This window comes from Protomyctophum bolini (assembly GCF_963924005.1).
Source record: "Protomyctophum bolini genome assembly, chromosome: 17".
Taxonomy (NCBI): Eukaryota; Metazoa; Chordata; class Actinopteri; order Myctophiformes; family Myctophidae; genus Protomyctophum; species Protomyctophum bolini.
In genome coordinates this window covers 25816893-25835401 of record NC_137878.1, presented here as the reverse complement: position 1 = coordinate 25835401, position 18509 = coordinate 25816893, and the positions used below count along the sequence as shown (strand labels likewise).

The following is an 18509-nucleotide window of genomic DNA, read 5'->3' as shown; positions in this document are numbered from 1 at the left end:
GAACGTTTCCATCCTATGATAACATAGAGATGACCTAAATAGAGCTTCACAGTCCCTCCCCCTCGAGAAACCCGGAAAATAAATAAATCGCGTTCATTTTCCTCATAGACTTTTCAGAAAGTATTTATTTAAAGACGTTTACGCCGCGGACAAAGCCAACTCTTGTCGTGACAACTCATGACAACAAAGTACAAACACAATTTTTCGGGCCAAACAAAGAATTAGAAAGTAGAAAAACACTTTTTGTTGTTTTTCTTCTTTGTAATTATTTGTTTGGTCCAAAATATTGTGTGTGTTGTCATGATTTGTCACGACAAGAGTTGGCTTCGTACGACGCTTAAAAGGTCTTTAAATAAATACGTTTTGAAATGTCTATGGGAAAAATGCATTGGGATTCATTTCCTGGGCCTGGCGTGGTCATGAAAGGGGGCGGGACTGTGACGCTCTATAGAGTTTTTATTGCTTTACAGAGCAATAAAGAAAAAAGAAAAGCTAATTGTTCTAACTTTTGCTTAGCCATTTCAAAGATGTTAAACAACTGGTCACTTAATATTAACATAATACTGTGTGCTGTTTTAAAGGTGACTGTGGTGGGGTCGTCCACAAGCCAATCCCTGAAAGCTACTGCCAAATACCATAGGACAGCAGATGGCACAAGCAAAACTATGAGTCCTTCTCTTAAAACGAATGAAGACCTCAAAATAAATAACATATCAAGGACTGTGGCTGAATTAACAAAACTGTCCAACAGCTTGGCAGCTGTTGAAGATACAGCCAAGACTATTTCCAAAAGCAACGTTGTCACAGCCACCACACACACTGGTGGTAAAACGACGACAACCTCCAACGTGCGTGCAGCCAAATCAAAACTTGACCTGCAAACCATCTCCAAACCTTCTACATCTATGGGAGTTGTGTTGTGCAAAGCTACGACTGCTTCAGAAAAACCTTCCAACACCTCCACCCTAACTGTCGCACAGGCCTGTGATACAACAGCAACCAACCAACAACTTACGATAGCCTCCAATGTGCTCGCAACCAACTCGGCACCAACCAACAGTTCCAAGACAACTGCAACCACATCCAAACCTGTAACCCCACCTCAAGCTGCAACCATCTCCAGTACAACATCTGGCATATCCAATTCTACTGGAGCCAAGTCACACCTGACCCAGACGACCTCCAATGCAACTCCAACCGTCTCAAGAACAACAGACAATTCCAAACCCACTGCTCACATCTCTGGTGTAACTCCAGATAAATCCACCGCAGACATTGCCAAATCTACCGTAGCTTCAGATGAAGCTGCCTCCTCCACCACCACCTCCAGCCCGACTGTCGCAGAGGCCTTTGATGCTGCAGCTACCCCCAAAGACGAAGTCCCCTCCAAAACGTCCGCATCCACTTTGACAACTGCAACCAACCAACAAGTTACTATAACCTCCAATATGCTTGCAACCAATTCAAAACATGCCATCAGTTCCAAAACTACGGCAACCACATCTACACCTGCAGGCCAGTCTCATGCTGCGACCATGTCCAGTGCAACATCCACCATCTCCAATTCTACTGGAGCCAAGTCACACCTGACCCAGACTACCTCCAGTGCAACTCCAGCCACCTCGAGAACCACAGCCAACTCCAAACCCACTGCAACCATCTCCAGTGCAACTCCAGCCATGTCTGAATCCGCCACAACCATCTCCAAACCTACATCTAAGACCACCTCTAAACCAAGTGCAACAGTCAACAGTACAACTCCAGCCATCGCCAAAGTGTCCACATCCACTGCAACCATCCCCAAACCCTCTTCATCTACTGGAACTTCTGGTAAAGCTGCCACTACCTACAGTCCATCTGTCGCACTGACCTGTGATGCCGTTGCTACCCCTAAACACAAAGTCACCTACAAACCTTCTGAAACCGCTCAGAAAATGGCAACCAACCACCAAGTTGCAGAGTCATCTGTGACTGCCACCAAAACCCATACAACCTCAACTACCTGTCAAGCCAATGAAGATGGCTCCAAGACTGACCAAATACAGACCTATGCGAGGTCAAATAGTCATGATGCAACACGGAAGAGAGACACACACCCTCTACTCTCACTCTACAGAGCCGTGTCCCCTGCATCTACTTGTGGGAGCAGCCCTTCTTCGGAAACGTCAGAATCCAGCATGAGATTCGATTCCAAAACATATGGAACCGCAGTGGGTCCGTATTACTTTTCAAACCACTTTAACACTGCCATCCATATTTTGGGCATGTCATTATTGGCATGACTTTTCCCACAATTTTTTTACTCTTTTACCAAATCTCAAAATTACACCTACAAGCCCACAACAACGTCACACAACTTGTTAATTCTGTAGTTACTTACTGTCTCTGCGTTATCTAATTGGAACAATGTGTGCTTGCTTGCGAACCTCTCCAGGTGTGATGTTCATGGTTACGGTCACGCATGAGAAAAGGTCCACGTTGTTCTGTCTACTGTGCAAGACCAAGCCGACTGGCTACAGACAACACAGGGCATGCATCATGCATCAGTCAAACTACGTGGTGAGTGATTTAAACATCAATATTATGCTGCACAGTTTTATGAAACCAGTTAGTTTTCTGCATGTAAACTGTACATGAATGATGCATTTAGGAGTGGTTTACTACATGTTAACCGGCCGTGTGCTCTGCATTTAGAGAATGAAGTGTCCAGAGTTGACCTCAGATCTATCAGACTCGGAGCTGCAGACGATTGTCACAGACTTGGCTAAGCAAGAGATAGTCAACATGCCACAGGTGACTCACACCAGATGTTTTACAAACTTTGTCATGTACCCAAAACTGATTTTCATTAGTCCATATTTTTCAAGCATTATTATTTTGACAGTTGTAACGAAAAACCTATAGGAAGAAACGTCAGGCAGAACCCGACTCTAGGGTGGGCGACCATCGGGGGAGGCGGGGCGGAATAGAAAAAGAAAGAAAATAGAAGAAAGATAGACAGGGAAAGAGATACAGGCAAATACAAGTAGTAGCAATAATAATGAATGTAATAGTGTAAGATAATATAATATGGTATAGCAATGTTGTCAGATAATAATAATAATAATATATAATGTATAAGAATATTAAGATATAGTGTAGTGGTCTAATAATATGATAGCAGTCCATGATCGTGCTCTGTGAGGAGGCCGGGTCCACTGTCACACTAAATCTGTCTGAATGTCATAATTGTACACGAGGAATAGATTCATAGTGTACGATATTGAAACATATTGCGAGAATAGTCACTGTTGCAATGTTTGCGTTGTGATCATTTCAAGTGAATTGAACTGTAGTTTAAATACTACTACTCCCCATTTGGCTGAAGGAACCCCAGGAACTCTCTCTATGGGGTTCCGGAACATCACCCTTCTACAGAGTATCCACTCTAGACATTGATTGATCGATTAAGTGATTGATTGAGTGATTGATTGATTACTTTATTAACATGATTATTAACAGTAGGCTACAGGTAGTACAGTCAAAGGTTATGCTACGGAAAAGGCTCCAGTGGCTTGTTTCCATTGTGGTCCATTGCGCACACACACACACACACACACACACACACACACACACACACACACAGCCTTATTGTTTTAATACGATTGTCTCTGTTATCTTTGCATAGGCGGTGATAATGAATAGTAAAGGGGAGTATGAAGAGCTGATTAAAGCAGACGTACCAGAAGGTAAATCCCAGCACGGTGACACCATCTTGATATCTATATATCATCTAGGGATTGATTCAATACTTTTTTTAAAGAGGTACAGTTATGCAATCAATGCTAAAAGGATAACACATTGTGGTCCTATGTATTCAATTCATCAAGACGATATTAAGCATGCAATACTATAAATAATACTAATACAACATCAATTCAATACTAGGAGCGATAAAGGTATTTTTCCAGTCATTTATTTTGGCAAACATTGAAGACGTGTCTACTGTCTAGGTCCTGTTGCAGATGGGTGCTCTTTTACGGCCTCTTTTGAGGGAGGGTAGGGAATCGCACTTTTTAATGGCTAGTGCGATAAAGACACAATAATGGCAGTGAGATGCTGTTTTATAAGGGTCTGCACCAGAAATGATACGCAGTTCCTGTTTAGTTTTATAAAATAAATAACCTTGATGTGCGACACAGTGTACGGCACAGAGCTGTGTTTTTTAAATATTTTGTACATGATTGTGTTTTTTCTCCTTCAGCCCTGGATAGAATAAAAGCCCTCCTGAGACAGCAGAGAGGGTCACAGGATTCACCTTCTGCAACTCATCCTCAACCAGAGAGCCTGAAACACCAGGACATGTCAACTGGTGTACATGAACCTTCACATCACCCTGATGGTAAATGCACCAACCATCCTCACTGTTTCCTAAAACATCACTTGCACAGAACAAGACAATGCGCGTGACATCATCGATCATCATACCCCGAAGTTATGCAGGGACACCTACTGAGTGGCAGCCCATACATCCAAACAGAAATCTGATGGAATTAAACGTTAAATGACGTTAAAACTCATTTGACACTCACTTTATGCATGTGCATACCCTCTATTAGTCAGTTTGTCGCAGATTGTACAAACCAGTGGGTGCACTTTCTATCTCTCTCTCTCTCTCTCTCTCTCTATCTATCTCTCCGGCTTTGAGAAACACACAGAGAGTCGAAGAGCGAGAAAGAGAAACAGAGCTAAAGCGAGAGAAGTAAATGTAGGCTACATTTAAAGTTTTGCAATTTGATTATTGGCGGATGATAACAATTAGCACAACGGATTAAAAAGCAGACTTTGAAGAATACAGAGAGTGTTTGAATGACAGACATCCCTTCAGAATTGCGTGCGATATGGTGTAAAATAAATGGTGCATTTATATAGCGCCTTCATCCAAGGTGCTTTACATAGATTGTGCAATACATTCACGCATGCAGGGATCAAGCATCCTGCGCAGTGCACACGTTACAAAGCATTTCCATTTATTTGCACTCATCCACAAACTATCACTTCCATTCCTTCCCTCCATCCATAGGTAATAAAACAACTCAAAGACCAGATCCTTTGGGCACTTGCTCACCATCCTCACCCGTGCATGCCTTACCCCTGGGCCCTGACACCCAGCCAGAAGGTCCACAGAGCTGTGATGTTCAGCTAGAGAGTTCTCATGACACCAGGACACATCCAGTGGCTCTTCAGGACATCAGCACACAGCCAGTGGCTCTTCACGACATCAGAATGCAGTCTAGAACACAACCAGTAGCCCTTGAGGACAGCAGGACACATCCAGTGGCTCTTCAGGCCATCAGCACACAGCCAGTGGCTCTTCAGGACATCAGTACAAGGCCAGTGGCTCTTCAGGACATCAGCACACTGCCAGTGGCTCTTCACGACATCATAACACAGTCCAGAACACAACCAGTAGCCCCTGAAGACAGCAGAACACAACCAGTAGCCCCTGAGGACAGCAGGACACAGCCAGTCACTCCTCGTGACACCGGGCCACAGCCAGTGGCTCCTGCGGACTCTATCCAGCCACAAGGGGTTCCTCAGACTTTCAGGGAACAGCAGGAGGCTCCTCCAGACCCTGGTACATGGCACCAGGCTCCTCTGGGTTCTGCCACACAACCCTGGGCTCCTCAGTACTCTGGTACGACTCAGAAAGAACCTCAACAGCCTGGTGTACAACCACAGGACACGGCACAGAGGCAGAGCAGAAGCATCAAACTAGAGGAGACACAGCAGCCACTGGAACGTCCAAACAGACGGCCGTTCTTGGAAACAGACAGTGGACACCAGCAGCCTTTTTTGCAACCGCTGTCCCAAAGCAATTCAGCAGGTATGTGTGAATTGAGTCGACATCTTTATTTTCTAAACAATTAGAATTATTTCATGAGGTTTTATGTTTTCATTTCTGTGTGTGTGTGTATTTGTTTGTATCTTTTGGTCTATTTGGTCTGTCACTCACAGTGAAAAGCCGCGTGTCCAGTTTCGTATATGTGAAGCTGTCGGAAGCAGAGAGAGAGAGAGTCATAGGTGAGTGTTTCTTTGACTTCATGCACAACTTAAATATCCTTTGTGAAATATCCAGCAAAGGCAGTGGCTAGTCATTCACATCATTTGGCAGCCTTGATGGAGATGTTACACACTAGTGTCTTTTTCGATATTAGATGACTATTACAGATATTGTTATCTTTAGCGTATGTAATGCTCGCACAAGAGTCATAGAACGTCATGGGTTGGAAATATGATGCTTCCACTGCGACTTCAGCTGCAGGTGAAAGAGTTATGTAAATTATAAAGGTGGAGATCGAGGGAGTTTTACAAAACAAAATTAAGCAGAAATACAAACCAACTCCACATTATGCCAATATGGATTGCTCATTGCCAGAGCATTTGCAAGAAGAAATGGCATTTTGCCACCTGACTCGCAGTGTTAATTTTGTTGACTAAAACTACGACTAAAAGACTAAGATTTAGTCGTCTAAAACTGAACTAAGACTAAACTATTTCAGATTACTAAAATAGTAAAGCAAAGAAGCATGTTGTCATTGTGTGTGTGTCTGTGTCTGTGTCTGTGTCTGTGTCTGTGTCTGTGTCTGTGTATCCCAGGTCTGAGGTCGGTAGTGGAGTGCCAGTGTGGAGAGATATCTAAGAGTGAGAAGCTCTTCCCATTCTACATGTGTCGTAGCTGCAAAGCGACTGTCCAACTGAAACATATCTGTGGACACATCATCAGCATTGATCACCAGCGCAACTATATGGTCAGTGGCCTCTCCGGTACTTCTCACGTATTGTCATTTTTACCAACTACACAGAGGAACTCTTATGATTGTGACATGTGCTAAAATTAACCTTACCCCCCCATGATCAAATAATTGAAATGCAACGGCGTGTGCATGTCAACGCATATGAGGCCTGACAGGAAGCACGGCGAAATCTTAAAATTTATTTATTTATTATTATTCAAATTAACCAATATGCCGATAAGCATATTTCTTTTCATATCCAAATATAGCAGTGGCAGTGTTGAGCTACAGTCTGAAATGTCTTCTATGTTTGTTGTTTAGTGGGAGAATTTCCCTCCTATAATGGCTGGGATAAGGGATCGGTTGAATATGGACGAGGACGGCTTTGAGCTGGCCGTCAACGCAGTCGCCAAACGGGAAGAGTTTTACCAAATGGATGCTGAGGTAATCATTTAGTTTGGAAAGATCGTTATTTGCTAAAAAGCCGCCTGAACTTTTAAATGTCCCTGAATTCAGAAGAAGAGGGGAAACGTTTCTCTTCATTATGTTCTGCTGAAATGAACGCCCAGAGGCAACCACGGACAACTCTCTTTATTTTCTAATCATGAGAATAGAGAGAAGAAAATATGTGATTTATCTGTAGCATGTGCCGTGTGAGTTTTAAAACTCAGTCGAGTCTGGCCTTACAGGAGACTTATTTTCTATTAGTTACACACCCAATGAAGCCTTGAATTCATGAGATTTGTTTTTGTTTGATTTTGTCACATTCCTAAATAAATAATTTGATGTATAATGTTTTTGTTTAACTTTCTCTTGACAAGGTTATACTGCTTGACAAGATGTCATTTCATCGAGTGCGAGTGGCTCCATACAGTGAAGGTACAGTAGTTCTTCACCTTTTTTCCTGTCCCCAGCAACTTTATGCTTCATATCGGTGTCATTACATATCCATGTCTATTCACAGCTGTGGTCCTTGAATGTGTGCTGTTGTAACTGTAGTGGCTTGATTGTTGTCTATAGGCATCCACATACTGGAGGACATCTTGAGACAACAGAATGTGACCTCCTCCTGTCCACCTGCTGACCAACAACCACCAGGTGAGAACCTCTCCATCTACAGACAAGCTTTATGTTCCACTAAAACAATGTTAGAATGAGATGGACATGTCGTTGTTCTGCCTTCTGTTGAACAGACCAGCAGAGTTCACAAGACCCTCCTCACACAGAGGAGTCATCCAGGTCAACAGAGGCAAACAAGAGCAGAGATAAAGGTATACAAGGACCAACATCACACACAAAATACAGATACACTATGTCCCATTATGTAGTAACCCATGTTGGAGTTCATAATGATTGTTTTTTCCACATTTAGACGCGGCAGACAACAATCCTTCAAAAAGGAGTCTGACTGAGACACAACAGTGTCTCACAACCCTGAACACTCACAACTCAAACATAACAGGTTTGTGAGGTCAACATGACTCCCAACCAGGGCGGCAGTCAGACAGATATTTTGTGAAGCCACTAAGGAAATGAAAGTTCATATAATGGCCTGTTGTGGCGCTGTCATTGGGCTCAAAAAAACCCATAGCCCCATAGAAGTCCATGTATTTGGGCCCAACTTCACCTAGACTGTATTACCTTAATAAACATGGTCATGAATACTTTTTGCTTCCAGTCACTAGTTTAAAGTCTCATTTATAATGTCATAATATTCTTTTTGGAAAATTATGGTCCCATTTATAAAAAAAATGACCATAAAGTCGCGCATGTTCTGAGGGGCGTGGCTACCGTTACAGTCTATGAACGGGATCCCCCACCCACTCGAGTCAAAATAAAAACCAACGAAGAAGAAGGGGGGAAGTCCCGCCTCGTTGTCTGGGCCAGCCAATGGGCCAGCTGGGCCCAAACGGATCTAGAAAGATGGCGACGTCCATTGCAAGGACTGACAGGCTTCATTTTATGTTCATGTTAGACCCGCGGAACGCTTTGTCCATATTTTTTACAGTCTATGCTCCCAACACATAGAATGTTGAATATATTATTAGACCAATCATGTCTAATTGTCTCTCTGCTGTTTCCAGTCCCCATTAAACAGGAGGTGAAACAGGAAGACCACACCCACAGCTCCGGATATACAGGTAAATGTATTATTATAATAATAATAATAGCTCAGATTTATATATCACTTTTCTAAGTACCCAAAATCGCTTTACATAAAGAAAAGGAAGGAACGTACTTTAATAAAGAAAAAAACGAAAACAATAAAGGTATAGCCTTCTAGGTGATAAGCAGGAGTTTGTAGTAGCAACGTAAATCTCCCCCTTAACTGGAAGAAACATCAAGCAGACCCAGACTCTAGGGTGGACGGCCATCTGCATCGACTGTGTCAGGGGGGAAAGACAGAGAGAATGAGAGACAGAGGGAGATACAAGCAAATACAAGTAGTAGAAATAATTAATAAATAGTGTTGGATAGTATATAATAATGTAATATGACATAACAATAGTGTTAGATAGTATATAGTAGTATAATATAGTAGCAATTCACATCGTGCTCCGTGGAGAGGCCCGTTTCGTAGTCACACTCTTGATCTGCAGCTGGGTGTCCATTTAGAGCAAGATGATGAGATTATCCTCTCAGGTCTTCATCAAGCAGCTGCTTCCTCCTTTAGTCTCAAAATGTGGTTACATAACATATGTCCTTTTTACTTTTCTCCCCAGAAATTGGAAGACCATTGGAACATGGTTTGGATTGCGTGTCATGGATTGGTGACGCAGGGACGGTCAAACGGAGAAGAATTTCAATGTCTCCCAATGGTGGTGGCAAGTGTGACGGTCCTTCAGGTTCTTATTCTAACGTCCTGTCGCCTGCCAGCCACTGTCCCTCTCCCCAATACCAAGACACCAGAGTGAAAGTAGAACCCAGCCAGAGCCCCTCTCCCCAAATCCATGAGACCAGAGTGAATGTAGAAACCACATCGGTCCCTACAACTGTGGTTTCTCAGTTAGTGCAGCGCTGTGAGTCTTTAAAAATGCAGCCTGAGCAAAAATTAGAGCTGGTCTTGAACTCACTTAAAACAATAGCGTCCTCTAACTTCAACCTTGAATGCCCTCCAACACATCCAGCTGCATCTACTGAGCCGTCAACCACACCTTGGTTCATAGATTCATTACTGGCTAAACAGCACGTCCTTCAGTCCACACCATCCACCGTGTCCGAGGCTAAACAAGCCTCGCCATCACTACAGTTGACCTCTGTAACCACCGACCCGCTGTCCCCTCCAGCTAACAAAGATCTGCCCTCTATTGAACCCATAACATCCATCGTCGACATGAACAAGTTTAAACACTTTCCATCTTTGTTGCGAACCAAGCAATCGGGGCGGGATGTCTCCAGTCAAGAAATCCCCGAAAATGCAATTGTAGGTCGTGTGAAGCCCAGGGTGCAATTGGACTCCAATGTCAACCTGCGCAACTCGTGTAAACGTGCAGCCCCGAAGCCTGCAGACGACGACGACGTCTGGAACTACGAGAACCGGCAGTTCATGCCAGGAAGAAGAGCTGCCGAATATGATATGGATGATGTCCAGTCTCTGGAAAGCCACTACAGAGCAGCCAACCCTGTAGGTGAAGACTTTCCTGTTGCCTCCAACCCACGACTGGACTCCAATCTGGGCATGAGTGTGGGTGAACCCAGTGCCACTTCAACCACAGTCATTCATTCAAACGCTGCTCCAGCTCTGGCTACTAGTGCATATAACACCATGGCCTCTCCTTTTAATATCGGGGTCGGTCCATACATGGGCAGTCCCATGACTGTGGTGAACCCAAACCCCACTAGCCAGCAATTTACTGGTTCTGATTACAGAATCAATCAGCCCACCGTATCAACGGTAAGTCCCACTGACTCTCTACCAGCTGCAGGCTATGGCACACCACTTTATCCTTATAGTCAAGTCACCTACAACCCTTATTTCACACATGGATATCCATATGGAACTGGGCCCCAGAACCCTTATTTCACACATGGGTATCCGTACGGAACTGGACCTGCAGGTATTCACCAACTTCCAGGACAGCACTCTGTGTCCTCACAGTATGTAAACTACAGTGATGGCTCTACTGGAGGATTTTACCCAATGCAGACCCCACCTCAGCAGGGAGCAGGACAGGAGGCGATTCCTGGAGGCACAAATCTAACTGCAGAAGCCTGGCTTATCATGCATAGACAACAGCAGCATCAATAATGTTCAATCACTATGGTGCTTTGGCATTTACTGTTCTACAGCCACAGTTGATTCACTATGCTTTAGTACCTCTTGTTGTTTCTCAGGTGTTTTTGTTTGTTTTTGGCGATGTCCAGGAGGTTGGCATCACCAGTCCACTCAGGTTAATGAAGAACAGATGTCCTGCACTCAGTATTAATTGAGGACAGTAAGGGAAGGACATGATGACTCTTAATAATTTGTTGTTGGTGTCTGTTTACCGGAGGTCAGTCATGTTTCCTTAAGCCACTTATGTTTCACTGAAGTTGTACATTGAAGAAGCTGAGTTAAAAAAAGAAGCTTTGTTTTGTTTAAGAAAGATGTTTGTTATAAAAAAATGTATTAATGTTCCAATGTACAGTACAGTATAATTGATGCATGTTTTGACGTTTTTAAGCTAATCTGGGTCAGAGGTTGCCTCAGCATCTCGATTCCCTCGACAGTTTTTTAAAAGAGACATGCTTTGTTTTTTTTTATTGAGCCAGAAAGTATCACGAGGTTACGACTAAAAGTTTTCAAAATAATATAGATCGTTTTGGTATTTATTTTTAAATAATCTATACATTATACATATAGGATCTTTGAATGTATAATGTGAAGCTTTTAGTTTCTTTTTTTGTATTTTTCTGAATAAATGCAGTATAATTGTCTACCTTAATGCTTTTTTAGTTGTCCCTTCTGTTGTGCAAGCGAAATGTTGAGTTCTACTCGTGAAGGCCACATTGTATGGAAGCTGACTTGATGAGGGCCAGATGTGTGGCTTTGCTTACATTACCTACACAGCTGTCTCAGGTACCGTAGGAGTCTCTATAGGTCGTCCTCAGATGAGCCCTCCATCCTCGCTTCCAGTTAATACCGGTTCTCCATACATATTCTCCAGTCCATTGGTACTTTGTGCTCCTGCATCATTCTTGAGAATTTTGAGTACATCCACGTATGTTAGTGTCGGACGTCTTTGTGACCGATGCAGCTCTTGATGTCTTTGGCAGTGTCCTGCCAAAGAGGGATGCATGGGTTAGAGTGCCATTTCAAGTTATTCCAATGGGTAATTGGTATTTGGGTTGTGATCTTTAAACCGTATAGATATTTTAAAGCTATTAAATCCTATTTTAAAATATAATTTCATTAACCCTCTAAAATGAAAGTAATTTTAAGTCGGGGGAAAATAAACAAACAACTTTAACGCCAGTTAGAAGCTATATGGTGTTTCGCCTCTTGCTGCTTTTGTCCACTTGAGGGCGACCTTGGTCGACGCGCTGTTGTAAACGAGCATAATGCTTTTTCAGTGTGCTTCTGCTTAATGCTTTATCGTCCACAGTAACTGTCTTTGTATTGAGTTGTGCTTTCATGTGAAATGTACCCATTCTGCAAACGTAATAGTATACATAAAAAAAAATAACCATAGACTAAAAACGAAAGATCCTGAGTCATCATGCATCTCCAAGCAGTCACAGGAAGAAGAAAAAAGTACAGCAGAGAGCAGACTGGTCGTCGCTGACAACTTACTTACTTAAGATTCATAACAAATGCACCTTTCAGAACACATCACTGCACGTTGTATGCTGCAGTCGGTTGGTTCTCATTGGCAGCTCGCAGGCTTCAGCATTGGCATATCTTCATTTATAAAGCCATTCTGGGTGACTTGCCGTCTTATATTTCATCCAAATCCGACCTGGTCTAAAACGGCCTAAACCTCAGGTCAAATGCTTGGCTGCGGACCGGTGTGTAGTACCAGCATTTAAATCTGAGGGGGGGCAAAACATTTCTGGCCTTCTTTGGCCCTTGGTCGTGGAATGACCTACAGTCCAGACTAAAACTGGCTTTGAAAGTTCCTTTGAGAACTTTCAAAAGGATCATCTTTGATGTACAATCCAACACTTGCACATGTCTGGATATGTTCTAGCTTATTTTTATGCCTATATATCTATTATATCGGCTAAATTTGAGAGATTGTGTACATTTGTGTATATGGTGTATTTTGCCCTGCTACTAAAAAGAAAAAAGTAAGACATGTGATTTGTTTTGTCAAATTGCGGAATTGCGGAAATTGCGGAAATGGTAATTGCGGAAATAGAAATTGCGGAAATTGTGGAAATTGCGGAATTTTTTTTTTTTTTTTTTTTAAATCCTCAAAAATGATGAAAAACTGTGCGCTATAGTATGCCGTACGATATGGGCTATAGCCCATGGTCCAAAATGATGAGAAACGAGGCTAACTTTTTTTTTCAAAATTTCAAAAAACATGGGCTATAACCTTTCGTTTTTGTCATTTCGTAATTTTTTTCAAATCTTTAAAAATGATGAAAAACGGCGCGCTATAGAATGCCGTACGATATGGGCTATAGCCCATGGTCCAAAATGATGAGAAACGAGGCTAACTTTTTTTTTCAAAATTTCAAAAAACATGGGCTATAACCTTTCGTTTTTGTCATTTCGTCATTTTTTTCAAATCTTCAAAAATGATGAAAAACGGCGCGCTATAGTATGCCGTACGATATGGGCTATAGCCCATGGTCCAAAATGATGAGAAACGAGGCTAACTTTTTTTTTCAAAATTTCAAAAAACATGGGCTATAACCTTTCGTTTTTGTCATTTCGTCATTTTTTTCAAATCTTCAAAAATGATGAAAAACGGCGCGCTATAGTATGCCGTACGATATGGGCTATAGCCCATGGTCCAAAATGATGAGAAACGAGGCTAACTTTTTTTTCCAAAATTTCAAAAAACATGGGCTATAACCTTTCGTTTTTGTCATTTCGTAATTTTTTTCAAATCTTTAAAAATGATGAAAAACGGCGCGCTATAGAATGCCGTACGATATGGGCTATAGCCCATGGTCCAAAATGATGAGAAACGAGGCTAACATTTTTTTTCAAAATTTCAAAAAACATGGGCTATAACCTTTCGTTTTTGTCATTTTGTCATTTTTTTCAAATCTTCAAAAATGATGAAAAACGGCGCGCTATAGTATGCCGTACGATATGGGCTATAGCCCATGGTCCAAAATGATGAGAAACGAGGCTAACTTTTTTTTTCAAAATTTCAAAAAACATGGGCTATAACCTTTCGTTTTTGTCATTTCGTCATTTTTTTCAAATCTTCAAAAATGATGAAAAACGGCGCGCTATAGTATGCCGTACGATATGGGCTATAGCCCATGGTCCAAAATGATGAGAAACGAGGCTAACTTTTTTTTTCAAAATTTCAAAAAACATGGGCTATAACCTTTCGTTTTTGTCATTTCGTCATTTTTTTCAAATCTTCAAAAATGATGAAAAACGGCGCGCTATAGTATGCCGTACGATATGGGCTATAGCCCATGGTCCAAAATGATGAGAAACGAGGCTAACTTTTTTTTTCAAAATTTCAAAAAACATGGGCTATAACCTTTCGTTTTTGTCATTTTGTCATTTTTTTCAAATCTTCAAAAATGATGAAAAACGGCGCGCTATAGTATGCCGTACGATATGGGCTATAGCCCATGGTCCAAAATGATGAGAAACGAGGCTAACTTTTTTTTTCAAAATTTCAAAAAACATGGGCTATAACCCATCGTTTTTGTCATTTCGTCATTTTTTTCAAATCTTCAAAAATGATGAAAAACGGCGCGCTATAGTATGCCGTACGATATGGGCTATAGCCCATGGTCCAAAATGATGAGAAACGAGGCTAACTTTTTTTTTCAAAATTTCAAAAAACATGGGCTATAACCTTTCGTTTTTGTCATTTTGTCATTTTTTTCAAATCTTCAAAAATGATGAAAAACGGCGCGCTATAGTATGCCGTACGATATGGGCTATAGCCTATGGTCCAAAATGATGAGAAACGAGGCAAACTTTTTTTTTCAAAATTTCAAAAAACATGGGCTATAACCTTTCGTTTTTGTCATTTTGTCATTTTTTTCAAATCTTCAAAAATGATGAAAAACGGCGCGCTATAGTATGCCGTACGATATGGGCTATAGCCTATGGTCGAAAATGATGAGAAACGAGGCTAACTTTTTTTTTCAAAATTTCAAAAAACATGGGCTATAACCTTTCGTTTTTGTCATTTCGTCATTTTTTTCAAATCTTCAAAAATGATGAAAAACGGCGCGCTATAGTATGCCGTACGATATGGGCTATAGCCCATGGTCCAAAATGATGAGAAACGAGGCTAACTTTTTTTTTCAAAATTTCAAAAAACATGGGATATAACCTTTCGTTTTTGTCATTTCGTCATTTTTTTCAAATCTTCAAAAATGATGAAAAACGGCGCGCTATAGTATGCCGTACGATATGGGCTATAGCCCATGGTCCAAAATAATGAGAAACGAGGCTAACTTTTTTTTTCAAAATTTCAAAAAACATGGGCTATAACCTTTCGTTTTTGTCATTTCGTCATTTTTTTCAAATCTTCAAAAATGATGAAAAACGGCGCGCTATAGTATGCCGTACGATATGGGCTATAGCCCATGGTCCAAAATGATGAGAAACGAGGCTAACTTTTTTTTCCAAAATTTCAAAAAACATGGGCTATAACCTTTCGTTTTTGTCATTTCGTAATTTTTTTCAAATCTTTAAAAATGATGAAAAACGGCGCGCTATAGAATGCCGTACGATATGGGCTATAGCCCATGGTCCAAAATGATGAGAAACGAGGCTAACATTTTTTTTCAAAATTTCAAAAAACATGGGCTATAACCTTTCGTTTTTGTCATTTTGTCATTTTTTTCAAATCTTCAAAAATGATGAAAAACGGCGCGCTATAGTATGCCGTACGATATGGGCTATAGCCCATGGTCCAAAATGATGAGAAACGAGGCTAACTTTTTTTTTCAAAATTTCAAAAAACATGGGCTATAACCTTTCGTTTTTGTCATTTTGTCATTTTTTTCAAATCTTCAAAAATGATGAAAAACGGCGCGCTATAGGATGCCGTACGATATGGGCTATAGCCCATGGTCCAAAATGATGAGAAACGAGGCTAACTTTTTTTTTCAAAATTTCAAAAAACATGGGCTATAACCTTTCGTTTTTGTCATTTCGTCATTTTTTTCAAATCTTCAAAAATGATGAAAAACGGCGCGCTATAGTATGCCGTACGATATGGGCTATAGCCCATGGTCCAAAATGATGAGAAACGAGGCTAACTTTTTTTTTCAAAATTTCAAAAAACATGGGCTATAACCTTTCGTTTTTGTCATTTTGTCATTTTTTTCAAATCTTCAAAAATGATGAAAAACGGCGCGCTATAGTATGCCGTACGATATGGGCTATAGCCCATGGTCCAAAATGATGAGAAACGAGGCTAACTTTTTTTTTCAAAATTTCAAAAAACATGGGCTATAACCCATCGTTTTTGTCATTTCGTCATTTTTTTCAAATCTTCAAAAATGATGAAAACGGCGCGCTATAGTATGCCGTACGATATGGGCTATAGCCCATGGTCCAAAATGATGAGAAACGAGGCTAACTTTTCTTTTCAAAATTTCAAAAAACATGGGCTATAACCTTTCGTTTTTGTCATTTTGTCATTTTTTTCAAATCTTCAAAAATGATGAAAAACGGCGCGCTATAGTATGCCGTACGATATGGGCTATAGCCTATGGTCCAAAATGATGAGAAACGAGGCAAACTTTTTTTTTCAAAATTTCAAAAAACATGGGCTATAACCTTTCGTTTTTGTCATTTTGTCATTTTTTTCAAATCTTCAAAAATGATGAAAAACGGCGCGCTATAGTATGCCGTACGATATGGGCTATAGCCCATGGTCCAAAATGATGAGAAACGAGGCTAACTTTTTTTTCCAAAATTTCAAAAAACATGGGCTATAACCTTTCGTTTTTGTCATTTCGTCATTTTTTTCAAATCTTTAAAAATGATGAAAAACGGCGCGCTATAGAATGCCGTACGATATGGGCTATAGCCCATGGTCCAAAATGATGAGAAACGAGGCTAACATTTTTTTTCAAAATTTCAAAAAACATGGGCTATAACCTTTCGTTTTTGTCATTTTGTCATTTTTTTCAAATCTTCAAAAATGATGAAAAACGGCGCGCTATAGTATGCCGTACGATATGGGCTATAGCCCATGGTCCAAAATGATGAGAAACGAGGCTAACTTTTTTTTTCAAAATTTCAAAAAACATGGGCTATAACCTTTCGTTTTTGTCATTTCGTCATTTTTTTCAAATCTTCAAAAATGATGAAAAACGGCGCGCTATAGTATGCCGTACGATATGGGCTATAGCCCATGGTCCAAAATGATGAGAAACGAGGCTAACTTTTTTTTTCAAAATTTCAAAAAACATGGGCTATAACCTTTCGTTTTTGTCATTTTGTCATTTTTTTCAAATCTTCAAAAATGATGAAAAACGGCGCGCTATAGTATGCCGTACGATATGGGCTATAGCCCATGGTCCAAAATGATGAGAAACGAGGCTAACTTTTTTTTTCAAAATTTCAAAAAACATGGGCTATAACCCATCGTTTTTGTCATTTCGTCATTTTTTTCAAATCTTCAAAAATGATGAAAAACGGCGCGCTATAGTATGCCGTACGATATGGGCTATAGCCCATGGTCCAAAATGATGAGAAACGAGGCTAACTTTTTTTTTCAAAATTTCAAAAAACATGGGCTATAACCTTTCGTTTTTGTCATTTCGTCATTTTTTTCAAATCTTCAAAAATGATGAAAAACGGCGCGCTATAGTATGCCGTACGATATGGGCTATAGCCCATGGTCCAAAATGATGAGAAACAAGGCTAACTTTTTTTTTCAAAATTTCAAAAAACATGGGCTATAACCTTTCGTTTTTGTCATTTCGTCATTTTTTTCAAATCTTTAAAAATGATGAAAAAAGGGCGCGCTATAGAATGCCGTACGATATGGGCTATAGCCCATGGTCCAAAATGATGAGAAACGAGGCTAACTTTTTTTTTCAAAATTTCAAAAAACATGGGCTATAACCTTTCGTTTTTGTCATTTTGTCATTTTTTTCAAATCTTCAAAAATGATGAAAAACGGCGCGCTATAGTATGCCGTACGATATGGGCTATAGCCCATGGTCCAAAATGATGAGAAACGAGGCTAACTTTTTTTTTCAAAATTTCAAAAAACATGGGCTATAACCTTTCGTTTTTGTCATTTTGTCATTTTTTTCAAATCTTCAAAAATGATGAAAAACGGCGCGCTATAGTATGCCGTACGATATGGGCTATAGCCCATGGTCCAAAATGATGAGAAACGAGGCTAACTTTTTTTTCCAAAATTTCAAAAAACATGGGCTATAACCTTTCGTTTTTGTCATTTCGTCATTTTTTTCAAATCTTCAAAAATGATGAAAAACGGCGCGCTATAGTATGCCGTACGATATGGGCTATAGCCCATGGTCCAAAATGATGAGAAACGAGGCTAACTTTTTTTTTCAAAATTTCAAAAAACATGGGCTATAACCTTTCGTTTTTGTCATTTCGTCATTTTT

At 40.6% G+C, this 18509-nt stretch overlaps 1 protein-coding gene across 1 annotated transcript in view; it reads left to right on the top strand.

Annotated features, from left to right (window-relative positions):
• Positions 1-11701, top strand: part of LOC308332164 (uncharacterized protein) — a 45858-nt gene extending 34157 nt beyond the window's left edge. Inside the window, exons 35-49 of the mRNA XM_080787837.1 lie at positions 582-2214; positions 2435-2559; positions 2695-2793; positions 3668-3728; positions 4244-4381; positions 5063-5866; positions 5998-6063; positions 6640-6791; positions 7098-7220; positions 7598-7655; positions 7797-7874; positions 7970-8047; positions 8149-8238; positions 8861-8917; positions 9500-11701. Coding sequence (XP_080643963.1) covers positions 582-2214; positions 2435-2559; positions 2695-2793; positions 3668-3728; positions 4244-4381; positions 5063-5866; positions 5998-6063; positions 6640-6791; positions 7098-7220; positions 7598-7655; positions 7797-7874; positions 7970-8047; positions 8149-8238; positions 8861-8917; positions 9500-11025 — 5088 coding nt within the window. The 3' untranslated portion in view covers positions 11026-11701. The remainder of the gene's footprint in view (positions 1-581; positions 2215-2434; positions 2560-2694; positions 2794-3667; positions 3729-4243; positions 4382-5062; positions 5867-5997; positions 6064-6639; positions 6792-7097; positions 7221-7597; positions 7656-7796; positions 7875-7969; positions 8048-8148; positions 8239-8860; positions 8918-9499) is intronic.
• The last annotated feature ends 6808 nt before the right edge of the window (positions 11702-18509 follow it).